Here is a 19,743-nt window from a genome sequence, read left to right as displayed (position 1 = left end):
AGGGCAGAGGGAAGGAGGGGGGGGCAGAGAGAAGGAGGGGGAGAAATGGAGGAGGGAGGGCAGAGGGAAGGAGGGGGGGCAGAGGGAAGGAAGGGGAGAAATGGAGGAGGGGGGGCAGAGGGAAGGAGGGGGGGCAGAGAGAAGGAGGGGGAGAAATGGAGGAGGGGGGGGCAGAGGGAAGGAGGGGGGCAGAGGGAAGGAGGGGGGCAGAGGAAGAAGAGATAAACTGTCCATCAGTCTGATACCACAGTTCAGCTGACAGTGAGGGATGGGGAGGACAGAGGAAGAGAGGTAGGGAGGGAGAGAGGGGGACTGGGATAGTTTTTCATTTGACGTCCCAATTTCATGGCACAGGGTGTATGAGTTTATATATAAAATGATGCAATATTCAAGACTTCGTGCTTTTCAGATAAAATTATTCAACAGAATTCTTGCCACCAACAAAATGTTGAATATTTGGGGCATACAATCATCGCAGCTCTGCATATTTTGTTGAGAGGATACAGAATCAATAGACCATTTTGTTCTGGTATTGCCCTCAAGTAGCCTGTTTCTGGTCTCAGGTTCCGGAATGGCTGAAAAAGTATAACATTCATCTAAAATTTACCATAGAAGTAGCATTGTTGGAAGATTTGGAGAGACCTGGTCAGTAAATTACTAATATACTAATACTCTTAGTACAATTTTTATCTGCAACTCACAATCTGTGGATTCTATTTGATTAGATAGATTAAAATTGTATGTTAAACATCACAGCATAGTTGAAAGATATATGTTGTGTAGAAATCCGAAGAGGGTGGCCAGCAGAGATAGGTGGGATGGGCTGAGGGAAGCTGAGGGTTGGGATGTGGAACTGGAGTCAAGTGGGAGTGGAGTTGCTGGGCGGGGGATGGAATGACGGTCGAAGAAAAGTCAAAGATGAAGTCAAAATAACCCCCCAAAAAGTTTGTTTGAATGAGGTTTTTTCGGGTGGTTGCGGGGCAGCTCTCGGGGAACTGTTCGGGGGTGGAGGGTTGGTGGTCTGGCGGTTGGGATCTTGGGCCGGTGGCGAGATAAGTCTTCTTTTGAGCTCCTTACTCTTTGACTTGTGAACTACAGATATACTGCAGACAAATGTTCTTATAGAAGAGCTGCATGGAGGGGAATTATAATCAGCAGCGTATTCTGTTTCTAAGTCAACGGAAAACAATGGGGTTCATTCATTTATTTAGTGTTCTAGAAGAAAAGACAAAGTCCTGATAACATCTAGAGAGCATGCGTGTATGTGTGAAGCGTACGAGGCCCAAGCAAATACCGCTCTGCAACTGCAGTCCCCTATATCAGCTGCAGTTATGCAACAGTGGAGTGGCACAGTACATATGGAGATGTGTAAAAGTGACTTTCAGGCCTAGACCCAATGGAGATGCCATAATAATCCACATTCTACAGCAACGTTCTTCACTTCTCCGAGTCCTGGTCCTGGAGAGCTGCAGTAATGTAGGTATGCAGGGCTTTGCTCCAACCCAGCACTAACACAACTCTTTCAGCAAATGTTTGAGTTTTTTATTACTTTGTTAAATTAGGTTTGTTAGTGCTGGGCTGAAACAAAAGTGTGCACACCGTCGCTCTCCAAGCGCAGGATACAATAATACTGTTAGAGTAGGTGTGTCATGGGTGGACTGACGTTTCAGGAAAATGACATATAGACTGGTCCATTTTCATCCCAGTGGGCCTGTTTAACTTGTTTCGGTTTTTTTGCTCAAAATGATCATTATCTCGCTAATAATGGGGCCTCGAGGGAAGAAATGATACAGTATATTAAAAATGCCAGGGCCGATTTTTGATCCCAGTTCATGTATCCTTTGTTGACCCTGCCGGACAAACGCCTGTGTGATAATCTGAAGGTGAATGACAGGCTTACATCCCAGTGCTGAAACAATGACCTTTCATTGAACTGTGCAGAGCAGAAGGATCAGGCAAATGTCTCAGTCACGACTCTCCCCCTCCTCCTTCTGTGTAGAGACTATATTCTGCACCTACGGTATTAATTACACCAGCGACTAGCCAATTATGCACAAATATAGGAACTAGTTATTTATCTATATATTCATCCATCTAATACCTTTGTCGAACGATGTAACACGAACAGAAAGTAACAAGATGTATTACACTGATGTATACATACATTTGTGCTCTGTGTCCGCTGAGGAGAGGAGACTTGCTGTAGTAGACTGTACATCTGGTGTTACAGTAGTACTGTATATGCTGATGCAAACCCCAGGATGCCCTTATGAAATCCACTTAACCTCCAATGCCTCAGTAAACACGCCGTCTGGGAAAATATTGCACACACAAGTAGAACCAGAAACAGTCATTTACAATGTGTTTTTTTGTTACAAATAACTTGGCTGTGATTGGGCAAGACAGGTTCTATATCTGGTCACACTTTATACACATAATCGTCCTATAATTTAAACAAAATTCACTACATGACTCACTATTTAGTTCCATCTGAAGAAGCAGGAGATCATCGAGGGGTATGTGAAAAACAGTCACAGGATATGTGCCGTGACGCGTGTAGATTACTAACATCGGTAGAAACAAGATAGAAAAACTAAAGCGTGTTGTAAGTGATCTGGAAGCTTAAGAAGCAGCATTCTTCCTGCCTCTTGGACCTTGTAATAAACCCACCTCTCTTCTCTCTCTCTCTCTCTCTCTCTCTCTCTCTCTCTCTCTCTCTCTCTCTCTCCCTGCCTCTCTTCTCTCTCCCTGCCTCTCTTCTCTCTCCCTGCCTCTCTTCTCTCTCCCTGCCTCTCTTCTCTCTCCCTGCCTCTCTTCTCTCTTCCTGCCTCTTCTCCCTCCCTCCCTCTCTTCTCTCTCCCTCCCTCCCTCTCTTCTCTCTCACTGCCTCTCTTCTCTCTCACTGCCTCTTCCTCCCTCTCTTCTCTTCTCTCTCCCTGCATCTCTTCTCTCTCCCTCCTTCTCTTCTCTCTCCCTGCCTCTCTTCTCTCTCCCTCCCTGTCTTCTCTCTCCCTCCCTGTCTTCTCTCTCCCTGCCTCTCTTCTCTCTCCCTGCCTCTCTTCTCTCCCCCTCCTTGTCTTCTCTCTTCCTGCCTCTCTTCTCTCTTCCTGCCTCTCTTCCTGCCTCTCTTCTCTCTTCCTGCCTCTTCTCCCTCCCTCCCTCTCTTCTCTCTCCCTCCCTCCCTCCCTCTCTTCTCTCTCACTGCCTCTCTTCTCTCTCACTGCCTCTTCCTCCCTCTCTTCTCTCTCCCTGCCTCTCTTCTCTCTCCCTCCCCCTCTTCTCTCTCCCTCCCACCCTTCTCTCTCCCTTCCTCCCTCTCCCTCCCTCTCTTCTTTCTCCCTCCCCCTCTTCTCTCTCCCTCCCCCCCTTCTCTCTCCCTCCCTCCCTCCCTCTCTTCTCTCTCACTGCCTCTCTTCTCTCTCACTGCCTCTTCCTCCCTCTCTTCTCTCTCCCTTCCCCTCTTCTCTCTCCCTTCCCCTCTTCTCTCTCCCTTCCCCTCTTCTCTCTCCCTTCTCTCTCCCTCCCTCTCTTCTCTCTCCCTTCCCCTCTTCTCTCTCCCTCCCTTCCTCTCTTCTCTCTCCCTGCCTCTTCTCTCTCTGCCTCTCTTCTCTCTCACTGCCTCTTCCTCCCTCTCTTCTCTCTCTCTCCCTGCCTCTCTTCTCTCTCCCTGCCTCTCTTCTCTCTCCCTGCATCTCTTCTCTCTCCCTCCTTGTCTTCTCTCTCCCTGCCTCTTCCTCCCTCTCTTCTCTCTCCCTCCCTCTCCCTGCATCTCTTCTCTCTCCCTCCCTCTCCCTGCATCTCTTCTCTCTCCCTCCCCCTCTTCTCTCTCTCCCCCTCCCTTTTCTCTCCCTCCCTGTCTTCTCTCTCCCTGCCTCTCTTCTCTCTCCCTGCCTCTCTTATCTCTCCCTGCCTCTCTTCTCTCTCCCTGCCTCTCTTCTCTCTCCCTCCTTGTCTTCCCTCTCCCTGCCTCTCTTCTCTCTTCCTGCCTCTCTTCTCTCTTCCTGCCTCTTCTCCCTCCCTCCCTCCCTCTCTTCTCTCTCTTCTCTCTCTTCTCTCTCACTGCCTCTCTTCTCTCTCACTGCCTCTTCCTCCCTCTCTTCTCTCTCCCTGCCTCTCTTCTCTCTCCCCCCCCCCTCTTCTCTCTCCCTCCCACCCTTCTCTCTCCCTTTCTCCCTCTCCCTCCCTCTCTTCTTTCTCCCTCCCCCTTCTTTCACCCTCCCCCTCTTCTCTCTCCCTCCCTCTCTTCTCTCTCACTGCCTCTCTTCTCTCTCACTGCCTCTCTTCTCTCTCACTGCCTCTTCCTCCCTCTCCTCTCTCTCCCTGCCTTTCTTCTCTCTCCCTCCCCCTCCTCTCTCCCTCCCACCCTTCTCTCTCCCTTCATCCCTCTCCCTCCCTCTCTTCTTTCTCCCTCCCCCTCTTCTCCTTCCCTTCCTCTTCTCTCTCCCTGCCTCTTCTCTCTCTCTGCCTCTCTTTTCTCTCCCCGCCTCTCTTCTCTCTCCCCGCCTCTCCTCTCTCTCCCTGCCTCTCCTCTCTCCCTTCCTCCCTCCCTCTCCTCTCTCCCTTCCTCCCTCTCCTCCCTCCCTCTTCTCCCCCCTCTCCCTCCCTCTTCTCCCCCCCCCCTGCCTCTCTTCTCTCCTTGCCTCTCCCTGCATCTCTTCTCTCTTCCTGCCTCTCTTCTCTCTCCCCGCCTCTCTTCTCTCTCCCTGCCTCTCCTCTCTCTCCCTTCCTCTCTCCCTTCCTCCCTCTCCTCCCTCCCTCTCTCCCTCCCTCTCTTCTCTCTCTCTCCCCCCCTCTCCTCTCTCTCCCTGCTTCTCTTCTCTCTCCCCGCCTCTCTTCTCTCTCCCTCCATCTCTTCTCTCTCCCTCCCTGTCTTCTCTCTCCCTGCTTCTCTTGTCTCTTCCTGCCTCTCTTCTCTCTCCCTGCTTCTCTTTCCCTGCCTCTCTTCTCTCCCTGCCTCTCTTCTCTCTCCCTTCCTCCCTCTTCTTTCTCCCTCCCGCTCTTCCTCCCTCTCTCTCTTCTCTCTCCCTGCCTCTCTTCTCTCTCCCTCCCTCTCCCTGCATCTCTTCTCTCTCCCTGCATCTCTTCTCTCTCCCTCCCTCTCCCTGCATCTCTTCTCTCTCCCTCCCCCTCTTCTCTCTCTCTCCCTGCCTCTCTTCTCTTCTCTCTCCCTGCCTCTCTTCTCTCTCACTGCCTCTTCCTCCCTCTCTTCTCTCTCCCTCCCTCTCCCTGCCTCTCCCCCCCCCTCTTCTCTCTCCCTCCCCCTCTTCTCTCTCCCTCCCCCCTCTCTATCCCTCTCTCCCTCTCCCTGCCTCTCTTCTCCCCCCTCTCCATCCCTCTTCTCCCCCCTCTCTATCCCTCTCTCCCTCTCCCTGCCTCTCTTCTCCCCCCTCTCCCTCCCTCTTCTCCCCCCTCTCTATCCCTCTCTCCCTGCCTCTCTTCTCCCCCCTCTCCCTCCCTCTCTCCCTCTCCCTGCCTCTCTTCTCCCCCTCTCCCTCCCTCTTCTCTCCCCCTCTCCCTCCCTCTTCTCCACCCCCCCCCCCCCCCCCCCCCCCCCCCTCTATCCCTCTCCCTTGTCTTTTTCTCTTTGAATTCAGTCATTGAACAAAATCCCCCTTTATGTTGTGAGCCGGTGGGGGTATAACAGTAGACAGCACGGGGACTTACACACACCACTCCTCCTCCTCCTCCTCCTCCTCCTCCTCCTCCTCCTCCTCCGTAGCAGCAGCAGCAGTGACAAATTGATGCTGCAGCACTTTCTCCTTTCTGCAGCCTCCGCATAAAAACGGCCCAACGATGTTCCAGCGCAGAATTCAATTTCCCAGTTCAGTTGGGTTGTTGATTACCTTGCCAAATTCAGATGAATACGCATTTAACTAACATGGATCAGGAGACCCTTGGCTGACAGCCAGCCGCCGGGGCCCACCAATGAGAGGGTGTCTGGAGAGTAGTCCATCCCTCCTGCAGACAATAAGGTGCACCGCCCTCCTCACAGTCATTGATTAAACAAGTCCACGCCGCATCATTATACCGCCATCTACCCAGCCCTCCTCCTACTCTGTGTGTGTGTGTGTAGGTGGAGGAGTGTGTGTAGGTGGAGGAGTGTGTGTAGTGTAGGTGGAGGAGTGTGTGTGTGTAGGTGGAGGAGTGTGTGTAGTGTAGGTGGAGGAGTGTGTGTAGGTGGAGGAGTGTGTGTGTGTAGGTGGAGGAGTGTGTGTGTGTGTGTAGGTGGAGGAGTGTGTGTAGGTGGAGGAGTGTGTGTGTGTAGGAGTGTGTGTGTGTAGGAGTGTGTGTGTGTAGGAGTGTGTGTGTGTAGGTGGAGGAGTGTGTGTGTGTGTAGGTGGAGGAGTGTGTGTAGGTGGAGGAGTGTGTGTGTGTGTGTAGGTGGAGGAGTGTGTGTGTGTAGGTGGAGGAGGAGTGTGTGTAGTGTAGGTGGAGGAGTGTGTGTAGTGTAGGTGGAGGAGTGTGTGTAGTGTAGGTGGAGGAGTGTGTGTGTGTAGGTGGAGGAGTGTGTGTAGGTGGAGGAGTGTGTGTGTGTAGGTGGAGGAGTGTGTGTGTGTGTAGGTGGAGGAGTGTGTGTGTGTGTAGGTGGAGGAGTGTGTGTGTAGGTGGAGGAGTGTGTGTGTGTGTAGGTGGAGGAGTGTGTGTGTGTGTAGGTGGAGGAGTGTGTGTGTGTAGGTGGAGGAGTGTGTGTAGTGTAGGTGGAGGAGTGTGTGTGTGTGTAGGTGGAGGAGTGTGTGTGTGTAGGTGGAGGAGTGTGTGTAGTGTAGGTGGAGGAATGTGTGTGTGTGTAGGTGGAGGAGTGTGTGTGTGTAGGTGGAGGAGTGTGTGTGTGTAGGTGGAGGAGTGTGTGTAGGTGGAGGAGTGTGTGTGTGTAGGTGGAGGAGTGTGTGTAGGTGGAGGAGTGTGTGTAGGTGGAGGAGTGTGTGTAGGTGGAGGAGAGTGTGTGTGTAGGTGGAGGAGTGTGTGTGTGTAGGTGGAGGAGTGTGTGTAGGTGGAGGAGTGTGTGTGTGTAGGTGGAGGAGTGTGTGTGTGTAGGTGGAGGAGAGTGTGTGTGTAGGTGGAGGAGAGTGTGTGTGTAGGTGGATGAGTGTGTGTAGGTGGAGGAGTGTGTGTAGGTGGAGGAGTGTGTGTAGTGTAGGTGGAGGAGAGTGTGTGTGTAGGTGGAGGAGAGTGTGTGTGTAGGTGGAGGAGAGTGTGTGTGTAGGTGGAGGAGTGTGTGTGTGTAGGTGGAGGAGAGTGTGTGTGTAGGTGGAGGAGTGTGTGTGTGTAGGTGGAGGAGAGTGTGTGTGTAGGTGGAGGAGTGTGTGTGTGTGTGTGTGTGTGTGTGTGTAGGTGGAGGAGTGTGTGTGTGTGTGTAGGTGGAGGAGTGTGTGTGTGTAGGTGGAGGAGAGTGTGTAGGTGGAGGAGAGTGTGTGTGTGTGTAGGTGGAGGAGAGTGTGTGTGTGTGTAGGTGGAGGAGTGTGTGTGTGTGTGTGTAGGTGGAGGAGTGTGTGTGTGTGTGTAGGTGGAGGAGTGTGTGTAGGTGGAGGATGAGTGCGTAGGTGGAGGAGTGTGTGTGTGTAGGTGGAGGAGTGTGTGTGTGTGTGTGTGTGTGTGTGTGTGTGTGTGTGTGTGTGTGTGTGTGTGTGTGTAGGTGGAGGAGTGTGTGTGTGTGTGTAGGTGGAGGAGTGTGTGTAGGTGGAGGAGTGTGTGTGTGTAGGTGGAGGATGAGTGCATAGGTGGAGGAGTGTGAGAGAGATTCTACATTTCAATGTTTCCCTCCTCCACCACTGGGAGTGTGTGTTCAGGGGGGGAGTGTGTGTTCAGGGGGAGTGTATGTTCGGGGGGGAGAGTGTGTTCAGGGGGGGGAGTGTGTGTTCAGGGGGGAGTGTGTGTTCAGGGGGGGAGTGTGTGTTCAGGGGGGGAGTGTGTGTTCAGGGGGGGAGTGTGTGTTCAGGGGGGAGTGTGTGTTCAGGGGGAGTGTGTGTTCAGGGGGAGTGTGTGCTTGCGGGAAGTGTACGTGTTCGCTGGGAGTGTGTGTTCAGGGGGGGAGTGTGTGTTCAGGGGGGAGTGTGTGTTCAGGGGGGGAGTGTGTGTTCAGGGGGGAGTGTATGTTCAGGGGGGGAGTGTGTGTTCAGGGGGGGAGTGTGTGTTCAGGGGGAGTGTGTGTTCAGGGGGGGGAGTGTGTATTCAGGGGGAGTGTGTGCTTGCGGGAAGTGTACGTGTTCGCTGGGAGTGTGTGTTCAGGGGGGAGTGTGTGTTCAGGGGGGGAGTGTGTGTTCAGGGGGGGAGTGTGTGTTCAGGGGGGGAGTGTGTGTTCAGGGGGGGAGTGTGTGTTCAGGGGCAGTGTGTGTTCAGGGGGGGAAGTGTGTATTCAGGGGGAGTGTGTGCTTGCGGGAAGTGTACGTGTTCGCTGGGAGTGTGTGTTCAGGGGGGAGTGGTGGAGGTAATTTAATTGACTCTGACAGTCAGAGCATCATCTCCTCAGTGCTGGAGGCAGCTTGTCTTCACTAGATAGAGTATTAGTCTAGATATTATATATCTCAGCCCTGTACGACCAGGGACGGTTCATAGCTATAATTCAGTCTACTTTAAAACAGCTGGTTTTCTGAGCAATCTTTCCAGTGGTGTATTTGATCTGCACATGTACCAGCACCGGGTAACACAACCTTCCCTCTTATCCATGAGAGAAGTGAGTTCAGAAAAACTGAAAGTATGCACCTTGTAAATAGTTTTCACATACACACTTTATATGTCAAAACTCAGAATCAAATAGTCTTCGCAAAAATAATGGAGTTTGCCCTGAAAAAAGTTTTGCACTTAAATACAAATTTTGAGCCGGCTGTCATCTTATGAGCTTATTAAAGTATTATTTTAATATTAGCTCATCTAGCTTAAATAGCTTATGTTTTCAGGGTATTAGCTGTCTTTCTAACACTGTCTATGTCTGTCTTCCATCTCTCGCAGGGTGATTACGACCGGCAGTCACGGGACGGGAGTCCCCAGGTCCCAGGGTCTGACACGTACCCCCGCGGGCCCCTCAAACTACCTCAGAGTCACAACAAGCCCTCTGGCTACCCCCCCGGACACCTCCAGTACCCCCCTGTGTTCCACCACTACAAACCCTCCCCCTACCACCACCCACCCTCACAGCCCAGCCCGCCATACACCCCACAGGTGGGTCTACCGTGTGCGTACCTGTGTGTGTGTGCATGTGATTGTGCATATTTGCATGCGTATGTGTGTCCTAAGATAGGATTATATCTTGTTCATGACCTAAAAATATTATGATCTACAATTACATATGACTCTCAGAGAAACAGGTGGAACTGCAAAGATCACCACCGACAGTGCAGTAGAGTCATTAACCGGATCTCACCACCGACAGTGCAGTAGAGTCATTAACCGGATCTCACCACCGACAGTGCAGTAGAGTCATTAACCGGATCTCTCCCCCCTCCCTCCTACAGGGGGCATATTCCCAGCCATCGTCCCTCTACATTCCCCTGGGGGCTTACCCCCCTCCTTCCTGGGGCTCCAGTTCAGACACCCAGCCATCCAGGGTCTCCCACGAACAGTTCAGGGCCGCCCTGCAGCTCGTCGTCAACCCAGGTAATCACAGAGAAGCCTAAGAAAGAAACACAAGTACAACCCAAATCAGTTAAAATATACAGTAAGGTCTTCCGCTAGTTTCCACCTCCTGGGTGGCGCAGTGGTCTAGGGCACATCGCAGTGCTAGCTGCGCCACCAGAGTCTCTGGGTTCGCGCCCAGGCTGGGCTGGGTTCGCGCCCAGGCTCTGTCGCAGCCGGCCGCAACCGGGAGGTCCGTGGGGCGACGCACAATTGGCATAGCGTCGTCCGGGTTAGGGAGGGTTTGGCCGGTAGGGATATCCTTGTCTCAGTATGTAAAAATGTAATAAAATGTATGCACTCTACTGTAAGTCGCTCTGGATAAGAGCGTCTGCTAAATGACTAAAATGTAAAATGTAAATAATGAACAGAAGCTTCATAGATATCTTTCTGGGGGCAGCAAACATTGATCAGCCTCTGATCTGTCCATCTTTGACCCCAGGTGACCCCAGGGAGTACTTGGACAGTTTCATAAAAATTGGCGAGGGCTCGACGGGCATTGTGTGCATTGCCAGCGAGAAGCACAGTGGCAAGCAGGTGGCAGTCAAGAAGATGGACTTGAGGAAACAGCAGAGGAGAGAACTGCTCTTCAACGAGGTGAGAAGTCAAGGGTTAGGGGTTAGGGGTCATGGGTTTGTCTCTGTGGAGACCAAACCATTTTGGTACTGTATTTTTTTACTTTAATAGACAAAAATTTAGGTAAGATAGTGTAAGCCTATACATTTAATTAGTCAACATTTCAATTAGACGTGCCAGAGTAAAACTATAAAGCTAGTTTTTAGCCCCCAGATTAGGCTACCTCACAGAAGAGGCTTTTCTGGACCTCAGATGTGTTGATCAGAGCAGTGTGTTAGTGAACCTGATTTAGATGTTGCCAAGGCAACAAGCTGACATTATTTTGGTTTGGAAAGGAGTGTGCCAAGCCTTTTAGCTCTACTCTACTGTACCATTGCTGCCTGCAATGTAGCAACACTGTGGAGCTGTTACTACTCAGTAGTCAGACACAGTATTTTTGTTATGAAGCCAGTGAGGGAAGACTTTGTTTGAATGAAGTGGGTTGAATGAATGTATGTTAACAAGGTGTTGACATCGAACCAAAACATGAAGTATCTTGTCCTTACACATTTACGCACCCACATCAATGATTAGTAATAGTGTGTGTGTGTGTGTGTGTATTATGAAGCTTGATGTTATCTTTTAGCACCCCAATCTAATAATCCCTTTTCATTAAGCTTCTAAAAAGATTGCAGAGCCATTTATTTATTTCATTTGTGACATAGGCTACCTGCTATTCTATAAAATAACTTTTCAATGAATTCCATCATTCATTTTCATCATATATTGCAGACATTGAAATGTAAATTCAACCAAGATCTGATGTTAGGAGTAAAATTTAACCAATAGAAAATACATATACATTTTTAAGTAAAGAATGCGCTTACAAATACCCCCAAATAAGATGCCATTATTTACAGTACTATCCTCATTTATTCAAATGTAATCTTCAATCAAATTTTTTGGAGTAGCTTATTGCAAAAATAACAACTTTGATCTGTGTCCAGTACTTATGGAGGGCACTGTAGCCTACATCAGGAGAATCATTTAGCTTGCAAGCTTCATCAGTGGCCAGTTACCAATCCATCAATAGATGGGAAGATAACTTGCTAAAACTGAACACGAAGGCTAGGCAAACTGGGCTTTTGTTAGCTAGTTAGCTTAGCCGGGGACGCCCACTACCTAGCTTTCTTCAATTTCATTCTAACATGCATGGCTGTATTTTCATTAACTTTGTCAATGCCTATTGTTTCCAGAAATTATACACGTTGTTATTTCTTAACGCTGTAATATAATGTCACCATCTGATAGTTAGCTACAAATGTAGGATGAAAACCTATGCTAGTTACGTTAGTTAAACACCTGTATGGAGGAATGAAACTTGCCTTTTTAACTGTAAAATATTGATGTGATGTAGACATAAAGAATAGACTTACCTTCATGTAGATGTTTTAAGTTTTTTTCATGGACATCAGGCAGGCAATCTACACCAGTGTGAAACTAGCAGGTTTGAGCTAGCTTATCAGAGCTACTCCTAGGTAAAATGGTGGACCATTTGCGACGCGATTTGAGCTAGAATTCCTATCTACTTGAGGATGACATCTTCACTGGTATGGACACCATTAGTCGTCCAAACTGTTTAAGTATTTGAATGTTGTATATTTCACTGTTCTACCCAGGCCCAGTTTCATTGCATGATTCATAATCATGTCCACTCAGTAAAAAGATCTGCCAATCACACCCTATTCTGGAGGGTTGCTGGCTGACATGTTCAATTGATTGGCTGTTGTTGATTGTTTGGTACTCAGGTAGAGGGAGGCTGTGTAGAGCAGCTATCCATGCTGTCTGTTTCCTTGAACGTTTTTTTATTGCATTTTAAAACCTTTTAGTATTGTCTACTTTTAGCACACTTTTTACCCCTGTTAAAAAATATATAATATTTACCTCTTAAATAAATATCCTTATTTTTTGGGAAACTTCTGGTGCACAGCTAGGTCCGTTTTGTCACTATTGATATATTGGCTGCCTATGATGTAACCTGTGTTTGTTGTTTTGTTTCTAGGTGGTGATCATGAGGGACTATCACCATGAGAACGTGGTTGACATGTACAACAGCTACCTGGTCGGAGACGAGCTCTGGGTCGTTATGGAGTTCCTGGAGGGCGGGGCCCTGACGGACATTGTCACTCACACGAGGTAACCAATGATCTGCCACTAAAGTCCATTTACCTCTCTCGCAATGACTACCTAAGCATTAGCTAACATGAGTCTTCTATTCACTGTTTGAAAAAATAGCATTTGAATCATTGTCCCACTAATTCATCTCGGGAAGTGAATAACCAAAGCAGATCCACAACAACATTTCTCAACAACCCCCATCAGATCTGGTTTCATGGGATTTAGTTATTCATCTCAAACTTTTATCTCTCTCTCTCCTCTGTTGTTTTATTGTCTTCTTCTCAACGCCTCGTCGTTTCGATTAGCACACGGTGTGTCCTTGGTCTTTTAATTATAGTAATTTGTGTGGTGTGTGTCAGGGCGTGTGTCAGGGCGTGTTGCAGGGCGTGTGTCAGGGCATGTGTCAGGGCATGTGTCAGGGCGTGTGTCAACATTGTGTGGTGTGTTTCAGGGCGTGTTTTAGGGCGTGTGTCAGGGCGTGTGTCAGGGCGTGTGTCAGGGCGTGTTTCAGGGCATGTGTCAACATTGTGTGTTGTGTGTCAGGGCGTGTGTCAGGGCGTGTTTCAGGGCATGTTTCAGGGCGTGTGTCAAGGCGTGTTTCAGGGCGTATTTCAGGGCATGTGTCAGGGCGTGTTTCAGGGCGTGTGTCAGGGCGTGTGTCAACATTGTGTGGTGTGTGTCAGGGCGTATTTCAGGGCGTGCTTCAGGGCGTGCGTCAGGGCGTGTTTCAGGGCGTGTTTCAGGGCGTGTTTCAGGGCGTGTGACAGGGCGTGTTTCAGGGCGTGTTTCAGGGCGTGTTTCAGGGCGTGTGTCAGGGCGTGTGTCAACATTGTGTGGTGTGTTTCAGGGCGTGTTTTAGGGCGTGTGTCAGGGCGTGTGTCAGGGCGTGTGTCAGGGCGTGTTTCAGGGCATGTGTCAACATTGTGTGTTGTGTGTCAGGGCGTGTGTCAGGGCGTGTTTCAGGGCATGTTTCAGGGCGTGTGTCAAGGCGTGTTTCAGGGCGTATTTCAGGGCATGTGTCAGGGCGTGTTTCAGGGCGTGTGTCAGGGCGTGTGTCAACATTGTGTGGTGTGTGTCAGGGCGTATTTCAGGGCGTGCTTCAGGGCGTGCGTCAGTGCGTGTTTCAGGGCGTGTTTCAGGGCGTGTTTCAGGGCGTGTGACAGGGCGTGTTTCAGGGCGTGTTTCAGGGCGTGTTTCAGGGCGTGTGTCAGGGCGTGTTTCAGGGCGTGTTTCAGGGTGTGTGTCAGGGCGTGTTTCAGGGCGTGTGTCAGGGCGTGTTTCAGGGCGTGTGTCAGGGGGTGTTTCAGGGCGTGTTTCAGGGCGTGTTTCAGGGCGTGTGTCAGGGCATGTTTCAGGGCGTGTGTCAGGGCGTGTGTCAGGGCGTGTGTCAGGGCGTGTTTCAGGGCGTGTGTCAGGGCATGTGTCAACATTGTGTGTTGTGTGTCAGGGCGTGTGTCAGGGCGTGTTTCAGGGCATGTTTCAGGGCGTGTGTCAGGGCGTGTTTCAGGGCATGTTTCAGGGCGTGTGTCAAGGCGTGTTTCAGGGCGTATTTCAGTGCGTGTTTCAGGGCGTGTGTCAGGGCGTGTGTCAGGGCGTGTGTCAGGGCGTGTTTCAGGGTGTGTGTCAGGGCGTGTTTCCGGGTGTGTGTCAGGGCGTGTTTCAGGGCGTGTTTCAGGGCGTGCTTCAGGGCGTGTTTCAGGGAGTGTTTCAGGGCGTGATTCAGGGTGTGTTTCAGGGCGTGTTTCAGGGCGTGATTCAGGGTGTGTTTCAGGGCGTGTGTCAGGGCGTGTGTCAGGGCGTGTGTCAATATTGTGTGGTGTGTGTCAGGGCGTGTTTCCGGGTGTGTGTCAGGGCGTGTTTCAGGGCGTGTTTCAGGGCGTGCTTCAGGGAGTGTTTCAGGGAGTGTTTCAGGGCGTGATTCAGGGTGTGTTTCAGGGCGTGTGTCAGGGCGTGTGTCAGTGCATGTGTCAGGGCGTGTGTCAGGGCGTGTTTCAGGCCGTGTGTCAGGGCGTGTTTCAGGGCGTGATTCAGGGTGTGTTTCAGGGCGTGCTTCAGGGAGTGTTTCAGGGAGTGTTTCAGGGCGTGATTCAGGGCGTGATTCAGGGTGTGTGTCAGGGCGTGTGTCAGGGCATGTGTCAGGGCGTGTGTCGGGGCGTGTTTCAGGGTGTGTGTACATTTTGTGTGGCGCCGTGTCGGGTGATAATAACACGGTTGCGTCAGTGGCGTCCCTGTCGGCGTGAAGTCATGAGATGTAGAGAAAAGTCCACACTTTTGCATTCTGAATATATTCAATATATACAAATCCTCATATATTATTTACCCAGAGGGGGATTAGTAATTAGACATGGTAGTTCATGTATAATAACACGGATGTAGCCTACTGTTTATGACACTACTTCAAAGAGACACATTCATTTGTGTCATTAAAATAATGCATATCCATCAGCGGCCTGTCAGCAACAGGTTTCAGTTATATAATTCACGTGTTGGCTCAGGTGAATTATACCAATCTATTTCAGTCGGCTCTTTTGTTGCCTAAATTACTGTTCAATGTGGAGAGCTGAATAGAACACACACACACACACACACACACACACACACACACACACACACACACACACACACACACACACACACACACACACACACACACACACACACACACACACACACAGTCCCACTGCAGGTGAGTACCCCCCTGAATATTCTCTCTCTCCCCCCCTCCCCACCGCTCCCCCTTGGTGTCTGCCAAAACACACAGTGTACCAGTTCCAGATTGGCCTCTCTTTGTGTGTCGTGTTCATGTTCCTCAGCCATTTCAATTAGCTACAAATTTAAATTATCCTCAGGAGGCTGTATAGTGGCTGGCCTGTACTTTACCCAGACTCAGCTGATGAAACTACAGGATGTGTGTGTGTGTGTGTGTGGGTATGCGTGTGATGCCCTTGGCATCTTTCACAGCCTCATTAAACAAAACACTTTCTTTTTTATTCTCTGTTTGAAATCATTTACTATCGTGGTAATCATTTGTTTTGGGCGTGTGTCTGTGTGTGTTTGTAGACGTGTGTATGTTTGTGGACGTGTTTGTGTGTATGGATGTGTTTGTGTGTATGTGTGTGTTTGTGGATGTGTTTGTGTGTATGTGTGTGTGGGAAGCATTCAATCTCCTTTGTCTACACATCAACCTCCCATTCTCTAGATTGTTTTTCCATTCCCTAAAGCCTCATTTATCTTTTGTAATTCTAAATGCATATATGTGTGACAATAAAACCTGGTGCGATCTACCATGTGAGGGGCTTTTTTGTGTGTGTGTGTGTATGTGTGTGTGTGTGTGTGTGTGTGTGTGTGTGTGTGTGTGTGTGTGTGTGTGTGTGTGTGTGTGTGTGTGTGTGTGTGTGTGTGAGATGGGGGAGGTTCACACCAGCTGGAGCTTCATGTTAATGTTCTGTGGAGTCCAGCCAGATGTATAGTTTACCCCCCAGCCCATATGGGACCACACACACACACACACACACACACACACACACACACACACACACACACACACACACACACACACACACACACACACACACACACACACACACACACACACACACACACACACACACACACAGAGAAAACACTACACGGTTATCGGCATGAATTCCATGCTCCTATGATGTTCCAATCTTCCTAGTATAATTTGCTTTTTCATAGGAACATTGAGGAGAAACACAATTGCAATAGTGTGTGTGTGTGTCGTCTCCTACCGCCATCCTAACCCGTGTGTGTGTGTGTGTCGTCTCCTACCGCCATCCTAACCCATGTGTGTGTGTGTGTGTGTCGTCTCCTACCGCTATCCTAATCCGTGTGTGTGTGTGTGTCGTCTCCTACCGCCATCCTAACCCATGTGTGTGTGTGTGTGTGTGTGTGTGTGTGTGTGTGTGTCGTCTCTTACCGCCATCCTAACCCGTGTGTGTGTGTGTCGTCTCCTACCGCCATCCTAACCCATGTGTGTGTGTGTGTGTCGTCTCCTACCGCCATCCTAACCCATGTGTGTGTGTGTGTGTGTCGTCTCCTACCGCCATCCTAACCCGTGTGTGTGTCGTCTACTACCACCATCCTAACCCATGTGAGTGTGTGTGTGTCGTCTCCTACCGCCATCCTAATCCGTGTGTGTGTGTGTGTGTGTGTGTCGTCTCCTACCGCCATCCTAACCCATGTGTGTGTGTGTCGTCTCCTACCGCCATCCTAACCCATGTGTGTGTGTGTCATCTCCTACCGCCATCCTAACCCGTGTGTGTGTGTGTCGTCTCCTACCGCCATCCTAACCCGTGTGTGTGTGTGTTTCAGGATGAATGAGGAGCAGATAGCCACAGTGTGTGTGTTGGTGTTGAGGGCTCTATCGTACCTCCACATACAGGGAGTCATCCACAGAGACATCAAGAGTGATTCTATCCTCCTGACCAGCGATGGACGGGTAAGACCACATGGATTCTGGACTAACTTATTTAATCATGTACAGAACTAACTGGCCTTGTATCATTGTAGGACTCCAGATGTTGGCTTCAGTGGTGGGTTGTGCCCACTACCTATTGTGATACAACTAAAGCCTGTATTGTGGTTAGAAACATGGGTTTATCCATGCATAGTAGTGTAACCTTGACAACCAGTAACTGCCATGATGTCAAATGACACGATGTTGCATGAAAACACTGCCCTACCCCCTCACACTGACCTCTGTGTTACAGTACATGGCTACCTATTTCTGGGCTACTGCCAGTGATGCAGTACAGTACGATCTCCTCAAGTGCCTCTGACTGCAGGACTGGAGAGAGAGGAGAGGAGAGGAGAAACAATTCATAATCAATTAGCACCCAGTACCTATTAATTAAAGCCTGCCTAATGCCTCTTAACGAGCTGCTGGAACGTGATGGATGGTTGGCTAATTAAGGGATAATAGAAGCAGGATTAGAGTGGCTTATATGAAACCTCTTCAACCAAAGTTTTCCTTATAATTATTCCATGGACAGAAGTTAAATATTAGAACATTTAGAAAATAAAGTTAATATTCATACCCAAATATGTTTTCCGATAAAAAGGAAGCACACATCCAAAATGTAAAATCAATGAAGATAAAAATCTATAATTTATATGTCCCCATGTACAAAAGTGTTCAGAAGATTCCCATAGATAACACAGATGATCAACCAAATATGTTCTGTTCCCACAGATCAAGCTGTCAGACTTTGGCTTCTGTGCCCAAGTGTCCAAAGAGGTCCCCAAGAGGAAGTCTCTGGTGGGCACGCCCTACTGGATGGCACCAGAGGTCATCTCACGGTTACCCTACGGCACAGAGGTAAGGACACACATTGACAAATATCACATTAAAAAGTGTATTGTTGTATATAATAATAGCATTCATGCTGCCTGCTAGGTGGATATCTGGTCGTTGGGCATCATGGTGATAGAGATGATCGATGGGGAACCCCCGTACTTTAACGAACCCCCTCTACAGGCCATGAGGAGGATACGAGACAACTTGCCCCCACGGCTAAAGGAGTCACACAAGGTCAGCAGGGCAAATTCATGACTGAATTTGCACATTTACAGAAATGTGGATTCATGTCAGTTATCCCCCAAGTCAAATAATGAATCATGTGTTCCCTCTCTCTCTGTCAGGTATCGTCGGTGCTGAGGGCTTTCCTGGGCCTGATGTTGGTTAGAGAGCCGTCTCAGCGAGCCACAGCCCAGGAGCTGCTCCAGCACCCCTTCCTCAAGCTCTCGGGTCCCCCATCCTGCATCGTCCCCCTAATGAGGCACTACCGCCACCGCTGACCTGACCTCCCGCCACCAGGGCGGTGCTCCACACCTTGCCAAACAAACACACAACTGACCTGAGAGACTACGCCACTAAAACAAACGCTCACACCTGTAACCGTGCAGTAGTTTAGCTTGAGGAATTGTTTACAAAGAAAAGATTAAAGAAAAATGTGATATCCTCTATTTTGAGAAACACTATATAAAGTTCAACACTGGAGTATAGGGAAATATACTGTAGGAGTCTCAGTCTTCTGTTGCCGACTTGCTGCCTGTCCTGGCGCCAAATGCAAACAAGATTAGCCTCTTGGTTTGAACTCTTTGGATTCTTTAGGCTGTTAGACCAGTAGAGATTTGTAGGGTGGGTGGTCCTGGTGCAGTTTCCTCTCTTCTTGTCTGTAGGGTTATACTGTAGTAACCCTTGACTAGAGCGTAGATGGTGTGAGGTGATTGGCTGAGACTGCCTGGCTAGCTGCCATGTTGAGGGACCCATGAGACATGCCAACCGCCCCGGATATGAGCAGTCCATCTCAGAACAATCAGGAAGCAGCGTTTGGTGATGTCATAGTGGGAGCGGTATGGTTGTGTCTTAGTCTGACTGGAAGACAGGCTGTTCTCCTATTGGCGGAATTAAACATCGCACTTTTCACTTCTCTCGTCTCACACTAATAGTGAAAATGTATTTTAGAGAAAGTTTTTCTGTACAGTTTTGATAATTTGCAGTATTTTATTGTGTCGTAACTATTGGGATATGGGCAGTATTCCATATAAATCAGAGTTTCTGCGAAGATCTTTCTTACTGTTTATAATAATACATTTTTGATTAAGAATTTAAGAGATATCCCAAATAAACCAACTCTTAACTGTTACAAAAATAAACCTGAATATATTTATTATCCCACATTTGTAGAGAGAATCTCCATTGAGTTTGTAAAAACGCGTAATGCCAGAATGTTGTATGCTGTTTTAAAGTTTGTATTTATTTTTTTGAATTGAAGGTTTATTTTTTGCTAGTGTGGCCTTTCTTTCTGTTTGATTTACATTTATAAATATCAACAGCCAGACAGACAGTGATATTGGTTATATCATACAAGCAATACCACCAACGTATCTATCATCACCAATGTAGTAATCTTTTGACAATGTAATTTAACACAAATCACACGTAGCACTGTTTGAGTGGATTGGCAGGAAGAGTTTATTTGACACAGAGCCATTTTCTTTACCCATCATCACACTCCTATAAATTCAAAGGGCACTCATACAAGACTCCTACAGTAATATCTGAGCTTCTCAGTCTGACACACACACAGTGATAAAAGGTCTTATTTTCCACTCTCACACAACTTGGCTGTTATCTGTTTCTTATCTTACCATGCACACACGCACACACGCACACACTCACACACATGCACGCACTCACACACGCACGCACACACGCACGCACTCACACATGCGCACGCACGCACGCACTCACACACACGCACGCACGCACGCACGCTCGCACTCACACGCACACACTCACGCGCACGCACGCACGCACACACACACACGCTCAGCTCACACACACACACACAAACACACACACACACACACACA

General features: G+C 49.1%; 1 protein-coding gene across 2 annotated transcripts in view; it reads left to right on the top strand.

Moving 5' to 3' along the window:
- Positions 1-18,162, top strand: part of LOC120019508 (serine/threonine-protein kinase PAK 5-like) — a 54,546-nt gene extending 36,384 nt beyond the window's left edge. For both annotated transcript variants that reach the window (XM_038962805.1, XM_038962804.1), the window contains 8 exons: positions 8,947-9,156; positions 9,450-9,591; positions 10,052-10,206; positions 12,227-12,360; positions 16,678-16,804; positions 17,558-17,683; positions 17,762-17,896; positions 18,007-18,162. In XM_038962805.1, the coding sequence (XP_038818733.1) occupies positions 8,947-9,156; positions 9,450-9,591; positions 10,052-10,206; positions 12,227-12,360; positions 16,678-16,804; positions 17,558-17,683; positions 17,762-17,896; positions 18,007-18,162 (1,185 nt within the window). The remainder of the gene's footprint in view (positions 1-8,946; positions 9,157-9,449; positions 9,592-10,051; positions 10,207-12,226; positions 12,361-16,677; positions 16,805-17,557; positions 17,684-17,761; positions 17,897-18,006) is intronic.
- Positions 18,163-19,743: the final 1,581 nt, after the last annotated feature.

This window comes from Salvelinus namaycush, chromosome 24 (assembly GCF_016432855.1).
Source record: "Salvelinus namaycush isolate Seneca chromosome 24, SaNama_1.0, whole genome shotgun sequence".
NCBI lineage: Eukaryota > Metazoa > Chordata > Actinopteri > Salmoniformes > Salmonidae > Salvelinus > Salvelinus namaycush.
Note: the sequence above shows the minus strand (reverse complement) of the source record. Positions and strands in the feature narration are given on the sequence as shown.